General features: G+C 38.4%; 1 protein-coding gene across 2 annotated transcripts in view; it reads right to left on the bottom strand.

The window, feature by feature from the left end:
- Positions 1-7,839: 7,839 nt before the first annotated feature.
- LOC121367373 (myotubularin-related protein 3-like) overlaps positions 7,840-17,374 on the bottom strand; it is a 52,691-nt gene continuing 43,156 nt past the window's right edge. Inside the window, exons 15-16 of one of the 2 annotated variants that reach the window (XM_041491508.1) lie at positions 16,398-16,597; positions 7,840-13,050 (exon numbers count right to left, since the gene is read on the bottom strand). In XM_041491508.1, the coding sequence (XP_041347442.1) occupies positions 12,879-13,050; positions 16,398-16,597 (372 nt within the window). In that variant the 3' untranslated portion in view covers positions 7,840-12,878. Of the gene's footprint in view, positions 13,051-16,363; positions 16,598-17,374 lie in introns of both variants that reach the window. The other variant, XM_041491509.1, reaches the window with a different exon arrangement.

The raw sequence follows: 17,374 nt of genomic DNA, 5'->3' as shown, positions 1-17,374 counted from the left end.
AATATGACCGATGACTGGGACCAGGGTGGAGTCTCTAGATCCAAACCGTTTTGACATCCTTCAAGGTTCAGGTATGTCCACCCTGGTCCCTGCCTGTAATATGACCAGTGGCTTGGTTCAGGGTGGAGTCTCTAGATCCAAACCGTTTTGACATCCTTCAAGGTTCAGGCATTTCTACCCTGGCCGCTGCCTCTGATATGACCAGTGACTTGGTCCAGGGTGGAGTATCTAGATCCAAACCGTTTTGACACCCTTCAAGGTTCAGGTATGTCCACCGTGGCCGCTGCCTCTAATATGTCCAGTGGGTTGGTTCAGGGTGGAGTCTCTAGATCGAAATCGTTTTGACATCCTTCAAGGTCCAGGTATGTCCAGCCAGACACAATGGGACACGTTTATAATCCCCACATTTGGTATGTACATGTATACGACTTAACTTGTGACTAAAACGTACGGTAAGCTGGAGATGATCTGGATCCTTTAAATTTGGGTTTTGCTCTGTATGCAGCGTCAAACAAGTATTAATTACGAGAGTACTGCTAAAGCAATACATGTCCCTTTACAGGCCCTAACATCCGTACCTATGTGGAAAACAAGTAAATCATCATGGGCATTAAACTTGATCTGTAACTGTATTAGATAAGAATACACAAAATTTCATATAAAAATGTACGGGCATTGCAAAATAAACCCCACCCATAAATGTCCGGAAATTGTTTTTCGTATCCCTATAAGTTCAAGGGTCATATTGGTAAATCATCAGTTAAACATTCTTTCTTACACACCCGTTCGTTATATTTGTTAACACAAATACTTGAAATAACAATTTAAAGACATATATACGACTTGCTACTAGTTGATGACGACACCAATGCCATACTATCCAATGAAAAAAATAACCAGTCGAAATTGATTACTCAATAATTAAACATGAACTTGATCAGGCCTACTCTGTGACGTATAAGTTAACAATAATTAAACATTAAATTGATTAGGCCTACTCTGTGACGTATAAGTTAACAATAATTAAACATGAAATTGATTACTCTGTGACATATAAGTTAATTACAAGTGACAGGGCCATAAATACGTTTAAATTGAAAAAGATGTTTAAACGTATTTCTGTAGATGTGTGAGAAATAGAATACTACATTCGTGTCAGTTAGATGCCATTTATCTAACGAGTCGGTATCAGGGCCGTAGTTAGGATTTTTTGTTGGGGGGATGGGGGGGGGGGGGGGGGGCAACTGAGTAGTTAATAGTCTGAAACTCCTTTTCTTTAAGTTTCTATAATGCCCCCATGCTAGCTACGGCTCTGGGTATGTGTTGTTTGAACTACCTTTTTTTCCTGCAATGTTTGCTCAACACATACATGGTTTAAATAAATTATATGTATATATGTGAAGGTGTATATATTAGTGGGGAATGCACTTCGGAGGGGGTGGGGTGTGTGTCTAGACCTCATCAAAACTCCTTAGATGAGCACCTGGCCATTTTTCCTACATCGTATGTTTTATAGATAATATTACATTCGTGTCTGTTAGATGCCATTTATCTTACAACGAGTTGTATTATAACGAGTGAAAGATAAATGGTATCTAACGGACACGAACGTTGTATTCTATTTCTTACATATCCTTAAAAAAAGCCAGTTTTAAAATACATTTAAATGCCAAAAAACAATCAATTTACGGCCCTTTTGCTTATAGTTAACTTGTGTGTCACAGACACGTCAATTCCAGGTTATTTTGTACCGCTACGCCACGGAGTGATCGATTCGACCGTTTTGTTTTTCCATTGGATGGTATGACATTGGTGACCTGGTCATCACCTAGGAGCAGCCAGTCGTATGTCTTTAAAATGTTAATGCACGTGTATGTGTTAACAACAGAGCTGTCAACCTGTTGCAATTGTTAGGCGTGAGAAAATTAGAAGTCAGGGTCCAGGGACTGCAGGCTCTTGGTCGGGTCCAGGGCGCAGTTTTTTGTTGTTTGTTTAAGTCCAAAATGGAAATCTCTAAAAACAAAATCAGCAAAAAAATCGAACGAGTGCAAGTTATTACTAATTAATATGGTTAATGTTAAACCATACAAGTCGGTCAACGGTAGCACCCACGAGTGATTGTTGATATTGAACCGAGGGTAGGTTCAACATGCTGTATTATTATTAATAAGTAACGAACCGAGGGTAGGTTCAACATGCTGTATTATTATTAATAGGTAACGAATTCAGAGACCTGCATAATCAGCATATAATTCCATTCAGCTCTAAAATATAAACCACGATTTTAAAATATTTATATTTTTAGAAAAAGTGTGAGATTATCAGAGCTTCATGTTTGTTACTAATGCGTGAGACACGTTGCGTGAGAGCTTCATGTTTGTTACTAATGCGTGAGACTCACGCCAAATGCGTGAGTGTTGACAGGTATGTAACAAGTATGTGTTATACAAATTAACGAATGATATTCTCGCCAACGTGTGTGTAAGAAACAGAGAATACTACATGAGCGGCCGTTGTTTTAAAGCGTATCTAACCAACGAAAGCGAGTTGGATACGTTTTAAAACGAGTTGTAAGATAAATGGTATCTAATGGACACGAATGTAATATTATATTTCTTACATATCTTCAGAAAACAGTTTTAAAATAAATTTAAACGCCTTTTCCAACTAAAACCTATATACGACCATAGCGCTTAAAGTTAACTTTCGCGTCACAAATAGTCAGTTTCAGGTTAACTTGTAGGTCACATCTAGTGATTGATTTCCATTGAGTGGTATAGCATTGGTGACAGCCAGTCGTATGTCTATAAAATGTTATCACACGTATATGTGTTAACAAGTATTATGGAAAATAAAGAATGATCAAGCGCGTGCGCGGGGTGTGTGTGTGTCGAAACCCCCCCTGCTCAAGGCGAATTTTTTTTCATATCCCGATTTTTAATGTAATTTCTTTCCAAAAAAATGTGGTCAGATAGCAGCTCGGCTAGCCTGCAGAATACATCTCAGAATAGCCCTAGAAGGGGTCAATTTTTCAAAATTTTCGGGCTTCGCGCCTACGGCGCTCGCGGTGTCGGGCTTCGCCAGACACCACGACCCCCCCCCCCCCACCACCCTGCAAAATCTCCTGCGCACGCCCCTGATGATGTTCTCACCAACGGGTTTGTAAGAAAAAATAACTTAAGTAACAGAAAGTGGAAACCATGCAAGCATATATCCTCCTCTCCCGCCCCCATTTCACAAGGGGCGGAACGTAGCCAAATAACCGTCACTTGATGCGCGGTCGGTCTAGGATTGATCCCTGTCGGTGGCCCCATTGGGTTATTTCTCGTTCCATTCAGTGCTTCACACTCGGCTACGTATCGGCCCCTCAGCAGGTAGGCTACACCTCGACAGACGTTTTCGCAAGGGGAATGGAATCTAGACTATAGCTACCGAAGTTTTCTGGGTGGGAGTGTCAAGTTATATATTTTTTTACTGGAGCAGGGAGTGGTTTTCATCCCCGAAACCTTCCCCTGCACACGCACGATTTTAAAAATAACATCTAGACATCCACATTATACCATAACCCCAATGAGGGTGGGATGTAACCAATGGTATTTAAGCAATCATCTGATTCGCAGTCAGTTTGAGATCGATCCGCGTCGGTGGGCCCATTAGGCCATTTCTTATTCCAGCCAGTGTATCACTAGTATATCAAAGGTCATGGTATGTGCTATCCTGTCCGGGAATGGTGCATTTTAAAGATCCCTAGCTACTAATAGAAAAATGTAGTGGGTTTCCTCTCTAAGACTATATATGTCAAAATTATCAAGTGTCCGACGTCCAGTAGCCGATGTGCTCTATTGGTGTCGTTAAACAACCTACCTTTTTATAACCCTAATGAAACATTTTGTGCATAATCCGGCTAATGAGGCAGTGTGTTATTTTAACTACCATTTTCGTAATACCACTCAGTCTATATATATAGGTATCTATGAACCATCATGTATTAAAACTAGGTTAACTGTCATGTAATCTAACGAGGATAACCGTCATGTAATCAAATGAGGTTAACTGTCGTGCAATGAATGAGGTTAACCGTCATGTAATCTAACGAGGATAACCGTCATGCAATCGAATGAGGTTAACCATCATGTAATCTAACGAGGATAACCGTCATGCAATCGAATGAGGTTAACCATCATGTAATCAAATGAGGTTAACCATCATGTAATCAAATGAGGTTAACCATCATGTAATCGAATGAGGTTAACCATCATGTAATCAAATGAGGTTAACCATCATGCAATCGAATGAGGTTAACCATCATGTAATCGAATGAGGTTAACCATCATGTAATCTAACGAGGATAACCGTCATGCAATCGAATGAGGTTAACCATCATGTAATCTAACGAGGATAACCGTCATGCAATCGAATGAGGTTAACCATCATGTAATCAAATGAGGTTAACCGTCATGTAATCAAATGAGGTTAACCATCATGTAATCTAACGAGGATAACCGTCATGCAATCGAATGAGGTTAACCGTCATGTAATCAAATGAGGTTAACTGTCGTGCAATCGAATGAGGTTAACCGTCATGCAATCGAATGAGGTTATCTGTCATGCAATCAAATGACGTTAACTGTCATGTAATCTAACTAGGATAACTGTCATGCAATTAGATGAGGTTAACCATCATGTAATCAAATGAGGTTAACCATCATGTAATCTAACGAGGATAACTGCCATGCAATCGAATGAGGTTAACCGTAATGTAATTGAACAAGGTTAACCGCCATGTAATTAAACAAGGTTAACCATAGGTATCTGTATTTGAACAAAGTTAACATGTGATCAAGCAAGGCAGTTCTAGACTTTACTATCTCAGGGAATGTTTGACGACACTCCAGCACAAAAATACACATCAGCTATTTGGGAGGGGGTTATTGAATTTTACTGATGGAGGATCACTGTCAAGACGCTGTACCTTGCAGCTCTGTAGTAATAAAATTGTGAAATATTTATACCTAAACAAGCAGATTTTACCAACAACAGTTAATGGCCTACCATAATTATATATTTTATTGCACTGGGTTACTGTGACCATGACATGACAAGTCCTTCCCGTGGACCCTTCATCGGTGTATCATTATACCTCAGTTATATTGTCAACCGTCCATAACAGCAGCTACTGAACCCTGGCAAGCACACCATACCTTAATTTACAACTTATTAGTATATTTTTGGGTGGGTACTTTGTAAGCAAACTTGTCTCCCCTGTAATGTCTTTGCAAATCATATCCCAAAACCACACCCACCCCTGGGCATACTTTATGCATGTCCCCTTAATATATTAATGCACACAATTCTTACCTTAAATACAATACACTGTTCATTTTATATTGTTAAGCAGTGAGGGATTTTGGGTGGGAATGAGGTACATTTGGTGCGAATTGGTGTCATTATTTTGGAGGGGGGGGGGGGGGGGGGGGGGTGTCACAGTGGCATACAACACTTAAGCTATTACTTCCAGTTTACTATCAGGCAGAAACGAACTCCAAGGATGTATACCTTTCTGCCGAGACCAAAACACCTTGGTCAGCTCTCTGGTACCGGTTGACCCCCAGGCCTGATGGACTATTGGGTAGATACATCACCTCGGGGAGGCAGGAGACAAGAAGGAAGGGTGGACTATTGGGTGTATACATCACCTCTGGGAGGCAGGAGACAAGAAGGAAGGGTGGACTATTGGGTGTATACATCACCTCGGGGAGGCAGGAGACAAGAAGGAAGGGTGGACTATTGGGTGTATACATCACCTCGGGGAGGCAGGAGACAAGAAGGAAGGGTGGACTATTGGGTGTATACATCACCTCGGGGAGGCAGGAGACAAGAAGGAAGGGTGGACTATTGGGTGTATACATCACCTCGGGGAGGCAGGAGACAAGGAAGGAAGGGTGGACTATTGGGTGTATACATCACCTCGGGGAGGCAGAAGACAAGGGAGGGAGGATGGACTATTGGGTGTATACATCACCTCGGGGAGGCAGGAGACAAGGAAGGAAGGATGGACTATTGGGTGTATACATCAACTCGGGGAGGCAGGAGACAAGGTAGTAAAGATGGACTATTGGGTGTATACATCACCTCGGGGAGGCAGGAGACAAGGAAGGAAGGATGGACTATTGGGTGTATACATCACCTCGGGGAGGCAGGAGACAAGAAGGAAGGGTGGACTATTGGGTGTATACATCACCTCGGGGAGGCAGGAGACAAGAAGGATGGACTATTGGGTGTATACATCACCTCGGGGAGGCAGGAGACAAGAAGGAAGGATGGACTATTGGGTGTATACATCACCTCGGGGAGGCAGGAGACAAGGCAGGAAGGGTGGACTATTGGGTGTATACATCACCTCTGGGAGGCAGGAGACAAGAAGGAAGGGTGGACTATTGGGTGTATACATCACCTCGGGGAGGCAGGAGACAAGAAGGAAGGGTGGACTATTGGGTGTATACATCACCTCGGGGAGGCAGGAGACAAGAAGGAAGGGTGGACTATTGGGTGTATACATCACCTCGGTGAGGCAGGAGACAAGAAGGATGGACTATTGGGTGTATACATCACCTCGGGGAGGCAGGAGACAAGAAGGAAGGATGGACTATTGGGTGTATACATCACCTCTGGGAGGCAGGAGACAAGGCAGGAAGGGTGGACTATTGGGTGTATACATCACCTCGGGGAGGCAGGAGACAAGAAGGAAGGATGGACTATTGGGTGTATACATCACCTCAGGGAGGCAGGAGACAAGGAAGGAAGGATGGACTATTGGGTGTATACATCACCTCGGGGAGGCAGGAGACAAGAAGGAAGGGTGGACTATTGGGTGTATACATCACCTCGGGGAGGCAGGAAGGGTGGACTATTGGGTGTATACATCACCTCGGGGAGGCAGGAGACAAGGAAGGGTGGACTATTGGGTGTATACATCACCTCGGGGAGGCAGGAAGGGTGGACTATTGGGTGTATACATCACCTCGGGGAGGCAGGAGACAAGGAAGGGTGGACTATTGGGTGTATACATCACCTCGGGGAGGCAGGAGACAAGAATCATCCGATGTCTAGTGCGTCTGCTGCAGTGTTTTCTCAAAACATACTTGCTTTAGACAAATTGTATTATGTAGGTGGCAGGTATACAGACAAAACCACATATATGTAGTTTTGTATTTATTACATACCCTAAATTGGAATTTTGTGTCCAAATAATAGTTAAAAAATTGTAACACTGCTAGCTAATGACGGAAATTTCTCAATTTACACAACTAGGTCAGCTGTGTTATTACGCAGACCGATGAACCATCAATTATTACACATAGGAATATATAGTTCTATTTAAACAATAAACAGACATAAGAAAGAATTAATGAAAAGTTACCGATAATTTTAATATTGTTTGAAATGCCTTTTAAAGAAAATGTAAAAGACAATGTCCCCTTTTGCCCATGTGATTCATTCTAAAGGAGACCTTACTACTAAATTTGTATCAATTTCAAAAAGCAGTGTTGATGGTTTGAAAATCGATGGTGAGCAATAAACTGTTCCCCTGAAATTACTTTGGAGAGGAAATACTGTCAAATTCAGAGTAAATTTAACAGAGTAACCTAAATGAGCGTTTTGGTAAGCAGTTTTGCTTGAGCACACCCGAGTGGATGCCATTGCTCACATGAACCTATAAGGACAGATAGGGTGTTGATCATCAGAACAGCAGACTGACAACTTGATCATAAGAACTTGATTCCTTAAAATCGTAACTTACCTTCCTGGTCACAAACAAAGAAAACAAAGAAAACATTCTTCTTTTACATATTTATTTATGCTTTATTTTTCTTTTCAGATAAAGCCTTATTTTAACAAATAACAAAACAGTTCAGATTAAGCATATACTTTCAATACACTTCGATACAATTCCCACCAATAGCATTTTATTATCATTGCAAGAAAGTTTAATTCAATTACAGTTTAGAATTTAAAAAATAACTCACAGTAAACAAACAAATTACCATCATTAATGTATGTAACATATAACTAAATACTAGTATGCCACTTACTTATGTCTGTAAAAATTAAACAAAGGGTAATAAAACTTAAAAGCCAAAAAATAAATACTAATGGTAATTTTTGCATTGTTAATATTAATTCTTTGAGCAAGAGAAAGAAAGAACTTAGTAAAATACAACCAGGCTTAATAGTATACCATTATAATAGTTGGGCATTCCAATAATATATTATTAATAATACATGTAAATATTGTAATTTTAAGCAATGCATAATCAAACTTATACAAAATTATTAATATATGACTTAACTGAAATTAATAGAAGAAACTATTTCCATAATGTAAATATTCAAATACTTTTTATTATTTCTGTTCAGGTTATCGTATCTTTAATATCATTCAGCCTTGTTCTTCGACTGCACACAAATGACTATAGATGTACTTTTATTCACATCCAGATGAAGTATGCATTTTGGCCAAGTAAGTTAAAAACATAATGTACAATTAAATTAAATTAACACCTACATTCTGCCCCACCCACAACCCTCGACTTGGACATATTAGTGAAGCCATTCTTGTGAATCCTCAAGTACTTATTCACTCAAAAAAGAAAAGAAAGAAAAGAAAAAAGAACACAAATTTCTTTGACATAATTATTTTCTTTGTAGATGTTAAACATTGAAACTTTTTACTCAAAACCATGACTTTGAACATAGTTCCAACTGTCAGCTCTGGAAGTATCAAAATACATTATGTAGCATTATTACTATGTGTTTAAATCTAAATAATCCATCTTTTACTAGATTTTACTGACAATGTCACAAAACGTATTAATTTTCTTATCTTTGAATGGAAAGGTAATGAGACCTGTACTTTAGGTAAACTAGCAATGAAAGTTAAATCTGACATAAATGACCGCTGATAAACCCGATGTGAATCTTTCAACTATATGTCAGGTGTGGATCCAGACCGTTTTATGAAGCGATCATATCACTAAAATCACCGTAAGTGCATAAGATCACTTTGAAAACAGGGCCCTGGACATTGCGAAAAACAAAGTTATGTTTTATAAACTATTGATAGTCTGGAGAAAAAACCTGTATCTAAGTGCAAAAATCTAAAATATCTTAGTGTAGAATGAATAGTCACTGGACCATGACATGTAATTAGACTCCACCTTGAAGTAAACATCCACCACAACACTAAAATAATTGTCAATGATAGTCAAGTTTGTTTATCAAGATATCGCCACATTTGAAACTATGGCTATTTGGTGTTTAACAGTTATTTTAATACTTGGTCTAAAATGCAATACCTCCACATTTTAAACTATGGCTATTTGGTGTCTAGCACACAGTTGTTTTAATACTCAAGTCTAAAAAGGAAAGAAAAAGCATGTTTGTTTAACAAGATCTCGGCACATTTTAAACTACGGCTATTTGGTGTTTAACAAGGATATTGTGACACTTGGTCTAGACACTGTGACACTTGGTCTAGATACTGTGACACTTGGTCTAGACAGTGGCAGAAGAATCTCTCAGCCACCACAAGGCAGCAGTTGATACTTTATATGGGCATTCCCAGACAGGACAGCATCTTCCATCTCACTCCATATATAGGGCTAGCTCTGGATGACCAGAACATTTCAACTTATGTATTAAACTTTAAAAATTTCACTAACCCACAGTTCATTTTTAACAAATAATAATCCTTACATCAATTTATTTTGCTAAATGCTTACAAAATTTGCAACTGCTGAATTTGGTAAATGGCCGGATGGACTAGCCCTGAAAATACCAGCCTGCAATACGAGAGAGTGGCGATTTCTCCAAACTACTCAACGTAAAACTTTAAAGTACTACATGACTGGGCCCATATTTTCAAAGCTGACTTAGTGCTACAAAATCATAAAACCACCATAGGCTATGACGTCACTACAGAACACGCCATAGTAACTTTATAGCCTATGGGGGCTTTACAATTTGGTAGCGCTAAGATGGCTTTGAGAATATGGTCCTGGACAGTAAAAACACTCATTAACATATCTTGCCTGAATTGTTTCTCATCACTAGCAAAACTAAAATACGCTCAAGTGTAGTTCATTTATTTATTTATTTAATTGATTAATTAATTTAATTTAATTATAAAACATTTCCACCTTCCCTAACTCTACATGCGTTCATTCAGCTAGTCTTTCAGTCACTCAATATATAAATTAATATTAACGGCAGACGTCCTGACACTCACAGACTCATACACCAAAATGAATATTTTTACAATCCAGTTACAAAAATAATAAAAACTAAAAGAAGATTCGGTAAAAACACACCAAACTAAAACTGGTGTTATCCCCTGTAAAACAATCTGCTTACTACCAAGTCATGTTGCAGAACAAACTATAATACACATTATGGATTTGATGGTGATTTTCACAGAAATATAACATTTATGGGAGATGCAACTCAGAATGAATTCAACTAATCAAAATACCTGATCCACTACAAATACAATAGGGCTTGCAGTCGTTAGATTTGTTTTCAACACATCATCCAACCCCCATAAACTACATTTATTTCTAACAATATGACAACAAATTGTGTTTCTACTGTTTTAGCTGATATTATATATTTCCATACTGTTTATTTTCCAATTTACTAGCAGTCTAATCTGTAAATATCATATAGTAAAATGGAAATAAGTTACAGAAAACACTTAATGATACATTAACAAAATGTTCTAATACATTTTTATCCTTTTAAAAAGTGCATAATCAATGAAATATTTGATTTAAATATTTAAAAATAATTAAACATTTAATCTTTTTTAAAGATACATTCTTACTAAATATGAACATTCAAAAAGTTTGTATGAAGATTTTATGAAGATTACTTTTCTGCAATGACAACACGACACCACCTCCCACGAAAAGACTGTGCCCCAAACTGGCATCATAGTGTATTACAAAGTAAACAGCCAATCAGCACGTGCAAAATATACATATACATACATTTATACCGAAACTATGTTCACGCATGTACATCTAGGTAACAAGTGAAAATCTGTACAATAATAAATGTTAATAGTAATCATACAAGGCCCATCCTGTTGCCCACAACTTACACCAGGAATACAATAATCTATTCAGCATTGCAAAAAATATGCTTGTCTGGGCTCAAAAACCTACATCAATATTGATCTTTTTTTCGAGTATCTATAAAGTATTAGTTATCTTCATCATCACCTCCAACATTGCATATATTATCACTTCTGGCAGGCACAAATGTCATCTGTATTATAAAACAAGTCGGAACATGGCATTTGCTATCACAGAATAGAAATTGCACATCAATTCATTATGGATCGTTCAATCCTCTCCCAGCACCAAAACAAAAACGATGACATCACAGCTTAAACAAAATCGAGTGCACTTTCAGCTACATTAATTTTCCACTTGGGATATATTCTGCTTTTATATTTTAATCAGGTAATCTGCTACACGTGAAGGACTGAAGGGTGAAGTACAGTTTATATTTATTATTCCCAGGAAACATTCCAGAGTGTAAATAAGACTAGAATAACTGCAGACAACCTCCATACATTGTGTGCAGGGTATGGCAGGGTACTCTGGTGATTTAACAATATATAGACATTTTTTTATCCTTCTATTATTGCTTCTATTTATATAATGTTAGAATTAAGTTTTTGAAAGATGCTTTGCACTAATAAACATATAACTGTGCACTCTTATCAACTTGCCCAAACTCAAAATAAATTCAAGCCGATTTAGGTGACCCACCCAACATTTTGTTAAATATTACTCAACAGAACCAAGAGGTTTTCTGGTCTGTCTAGTCAACTCAGTAAACCACTACACAAGACAGATTGTCATTCTCACCACACCCATTTCCCCTCAAACCCCCTACCCCTTCCACCAAACTTCCAAATTCCTTGTCCTACTTCTGGTGGGTTGTTCCAGTTTGTACAGATTTTGTGGCGCAGTATTTTTGGTGTTTCTGTTTTTTATTCAGTCTAAGTGTCCGAGTCGATAAGAAAAAAAGAGAAGAAAAACAGCTGGTGTTAAATGAGCCAAGAAATGGGTGAATCTACAAATGAACTTAAAAACATTTTACGCTATTGTAACGTTTATCTTTAATACAGATAGCTCATTCTAGACATTTAGGTCAAAAGGGACAGAATAAAATGAACATATACTTCTTCAATTCTGTATCTTTTTCAAAAAAAATTATTTAACATATTGTGATTTTTGTTTGTTTTGATTATCCTAAATTTGTGTTTTGTAGACCGTTATCAACAAGTAAATGTATGCTAGCCAACAAAACCATTCAAGGTAGCTCCCACTTTTAGCATTGATAAAAACACAAATTCATTATCTATAGTTTGTAGTACTTAGAATTCCCTTACTCCCTATTACTCCCCATATTTCATTCCTTATTACAATTTGTAAGTTTGCAACCATTTTCATATAGTATACTGTAAAAACTTCTCGTGAGCATACACAATTTAAACCTAATAACATTAAATGTTCCATTCTTTATTGTGCAGCTATTAACTACTTCAAACATTGTTTTTCATCCCAAATCAATGCGACCTCTAAAATTCACTCCCTTCATTCTGCAGTGAAATTAAAATGTGCAGCAACTAAAATGACCCAGCGTACAAGACGACCTACTCCCGAGGATTCCCACGAAAACTACAAATCAAGTCTTTTCCTCTTTAAACCTGTAAAAAAAACCTTCAACCAGAAGTCCTGTGACTCGACACATGGGTAAGTTTGACATAACAAGGCTGCACCAAATGGTGATGGCGTGGCGGCCACTCACTCGGGCACGAGGATGGGGAACCGCAGGTCGTCGGTGACACACGCCAGTTGAAAGGACTTGAGGTTGACGTGACAGTCCCGACACACACGTACCGGCTCCTCCAGCTGCTGGTGTGGAACAGGGGAGTAATAGTTTGAGCAGTTGCTACAATACACCTTCCCACAATTCCTGAAACAATTAACAAACAAATAATATATAGTCCATCAAAAGTACATACAAAACTATTTAAATTAGGAAAGATTTCCACCCATTCTCCATCTCCTTTGTGATCAAGTAATTTGACATCTCATATTGACTACGAAATATAAACACTATTTTGGTATCAGTGTTCAAAATAAGCACTTGTCCGTTTGTCCTGACAAGTGAAAATCTGCTATGACAAGCAAACTGTGCCTCGTTGTTCAGTGGACAAGTAAAAATTTATAATGCTGTTTCATTTTGAGAAATTTAAAAAATATATGTCAAAATATTGGTGGACAAGTAGATTTCTAGATGTACTTATCCGGCGGCCTAGTGAAAAAGTTAAGACTTATTTCTTTCACTGGGTATTCTTGATTGAAACTTAACCTTAACTTTGATACCATAATTTGTTTGTTTATAAACATGTTAAGAGAGGAAAAGGAGGAACTCTTGCCTGCAATTATTAGTGTATATTTACAACATAAAAAGAGGGTGGGACGTAGCCCAGTGCTAAAGCACTTGCTTGATGCGCAGTCGGTGTAGGATCGATTCCCATCGGTGGGCCCCATTGGGCTATTTCTCGTTCCATTTAGTACACCTCGACTGGTATGTCAAAGGCTGTGGTATGTGCTATCTGTGGGCTGGTGCATATAAAAGATCCTTTGCTGCTAATGAAAAAATTTAATGGGTTTCCTCTCTAAGACTACATGTCAGAATTACCAAATGTTTGACATCCAATAGCCGAAGATTAATAAATCAATGTGCTCTAGTGGTGTTGTTAAACAAAACAAACTTTTTAGAACATACAAGATTGTTTACTCAACTGTACCTAGTTGATACAAATGAATGATACACGTTCACACATTAGCAGTGATTAAACCCATCAACTAATCAAGTAGTTGTCATGTTACATGTTTTCTAACTAAGTCTAGCATCATTATCTCCATCTTGGTTATCTCGAGGTGGACATTTTGTCCTGTGGTGTAATTTTCAACAAAAGTTTCTTCTTATGTTTATCTCATATTACAGATATGTTGAGGGTGTTGGCTCGGTACCTACAACATGGAGATAAGGAAGATTGGGTTTACGTTAGAAATCAACCTGTCTACGTCAACCTGCAGTGGTGTCTGACCAATGATGCTCAGTGTATTGTAAGTGTGTACACTCATGTCACATTCGTTTGCACGGCACAAAAGTCTGTGCATGTTAATTACGTTACATTACGTCTTGAAACAAGTGTTAGGGTATGTTTGTAAACAAACAGCATTAATTTAATTCATAAAACAATGGTTAAACAACACATCTTGATTGTGAATATATGTATAAAACTGATAGATAACACACGAGTTGTAATATAAACGGTCTCTCACGGGGACGAGTATAGTATTCTATTTATTACAACGTGCTACATTATTAATTTGAGTCGCCAAATATATTTTTTGTCTCTCACTAAACAGGACACTGAACATAAACAAAACAGAGGAGTGGATCATGTGATCGGAGGTCATGACCTCTCAAAAAGCATATCTCACATTGTGGGATATGAAAAATCTCTCACAGGTATCTCCGTCACCGCGGTGTAATAAAAGTACTTTTGCCAGCCTCGATTAACATGTTTTTGTATCACCGCTGTAATGATCAACCTTGTATATTAACATACACAAGTTTACATAGAAGCTTCAATACATACCTTATTGTAATTTATGAATCCATAAATGAAATAAATGTTATATTTTATCTGTTAACTTAAAACATCCAAACATACTTTGAATTTCCTTCTGAGAAGGAATGAAATGGTTTATTTAATGACGCACTCAGCACATTTTATTTACAGTTATATGGGGTCGGACATATGGTTAAGGACCACACAAATATTGAGGGAGGAAACCCGCTGTCGCCACTTCATGAGCTACTCTTATCGATTAGCAGCAAGGAATCTTTTATATGCACCATCCCATAGACAGGATAGCACATACCACGGCCTTTGATGTACCAGTTGTGGTGCACTGGCTGAAGCGAGAAATAGCCCAAACCGACCATGCATCAAGCAAGCGCTTTACCATTGAGCTACGTCTTGCCCTTCACTCCGAGTGATACAACACAACCAATATTCTGCACAGACTAAAAAGCTTACAGCATGGCCTATTTTTAGCTATAGTCTGTTTCATAATTATCATTGATTGTCCTATATGTTCAATGAACACTATTTGTACTCATTTACACAGTTAATAATAGACAACTTTTGTGGAATAATGATCATAAATTTTGACATTGGTTTTTTTTATTTTGTCATTTTGTGTTATCCAACTAAGGAGCATGGAACACCATTTATATTTATCTTATTTCCATAATCTAAATTAACCTGAAACAAACTATAATAGGAAGTGTTTGTTGTCTAGAACTCACAAAAAGTTGGATCCATTACCGGTTTGTTGTTTTTCTGAACAGTAGCGACAGAAAGTGTTTGTTTTAATTATGTGCTGTCATGCAGGTCAGTAAATACACTGGGGGTGCCACTAAAAAAGCGCTCATTACTTGAGTTTAAAACAAAATATTTAATTTTTAACTTTTAGTAGTAATACATTTATTGTTCCATAGTACTGTTGCATAAAGAAATATTTTTAAAGAAAGATTTTAACTTTAAAATATAACACAAATGCTTAAAGTCCGAACCAAATTCTTAAATTACTCTCCTACCTTTAATTATCGTTAGATTCCCCTAAATTTTGTCCAGACACAAATTATGAAAAAACCCCATTACAGTGACACCACTTCCACATATGAGACTGTAATGATGTCACCAATATCGACTTGCTGAGATTGCATAGGACAACAGCATGTAATTTTGTACCGGCTGCCATTTTGCCTTTTCATGGAATACTCTCCAAGAGGGGTGAAAGGATGACATAATCTTAACGACGTCATAACGTGCTATGATATAAAAGCAAACGTGATGACGTATTATTAAAAAAAAACACCTACAGTTTGTTTTGTTTAAAGACACCACTAAAGCACACTGATTTCATATTAATTAATAGCATACTTTGGAGGCTTTCACCCCTCTTGAGGAGTATTCCATAAAAAAGTGAAATGGCAGACAGCAGAAAACTGCATGTATTTTGCCCTATGCGATCTCAGCAAAGTCGATATTCGTGACATCTTTACAGTCCCATATACGTGGAATCTGTGTCACTCTAATGTTTTTTTCACAACTTGTGTCTGGACAAAATTTGGGGGAAATGTAACGGTAATTCAAGGTAGGAGAGTAATTTATGGTAGTTGCTAACAACATGGTTCGTACATTAGGATCGTAGACTTAGATTCCAGCAGTGTACCTGCAGTGGTGTCTGCGGCGGACGATGCAGAACATGCCGTCGCAGCCCGCGCAGTGTGTGACAGCGTGGTCGGGGACCCACAGTGTCATCTTCGCGTCATCCTCATCCATCTTGTCCCAGCTCTGGTCCGATGCCGCGTTGCTCAGGTTGCCTAGCGACGAATAGTCACCATCAATGGGTTCCGGCAACACGTGCGCAATCTGCAATTAGTATAATATTAATAAACTTTAACATATAGTCTTAGAGAGGAAACCTGCTAAATTTTTTCAATTAAATAGTAGCAAGGAATGTTTTATATGCACCATCCCACAGACAACAGCACATAGCACAGTCGAGACGGGAACAACCCCAATCAGAGAATGGGTCCACTGAGGTGGGTGAATCCCTCGATGAAGCACTTCATGTGAATGCTCTACCGACAGAGCTAGATCACACCCCTTCATCAACAATTAAAGTTTGTTTTGTTTAACGACACCACTAGAGCACATTGATCGGCTATTGGGACGGGAACAACCCCAATCAGAGAATGGGTCCACTGAGGTGGGTGAATCCCTCGATGAAGCACTTCATGTGAATGCTCTACCGACAGAGCTAGATCACACCCCTTCATCAACAATTAAAGTTTGTTTTGTTTAACGACACCACTAGAGCACATTGATCGGCTATTGGGACGGGAACAACCCCAATCAGAGAATGGGTCCACTGAGGTGGGTGAATCCCTCGATGAAGCACTTCATGTGAATGCTCTACCGACAGAGCTAGATCACACCCCTTCATCAACAATTAAAGTTTGTTTTGTTTAACGACACCACTAGAGCACATTGATAGGCTACTGGGACGGGAACAACCCCAATCAGAGAATGGGTCCACTGAGGTGGGTGAATCCCTCGATGAAGCACTTCATGTGAATGCTCTACCGACAGAGCTAGATCACACCCCTTCATCAACAATTAAAGTTTGTTTTGTTTAACGACACC

Source organism: Gigantopelta aegis, chromosome 3, assembly GCF_016097555.1.
Source record: "Gigantopelta aegis isolate Gae_Host chromosome 3, Gae_host_genome, whole genome shotgun sequence".
Taxonomy (NCBI): Eukaryota; Metazoa; Mollusca; class Gastropoda; order Neomphalida; family Peltospiridae; genus Gigantopelta; species Gigantopelta aegis.
The sequence above is the reverse complement of the archived record's forward strand: the minus strand, read 5'-3'. Positions and strand labels throughout refer to the sequence as shown.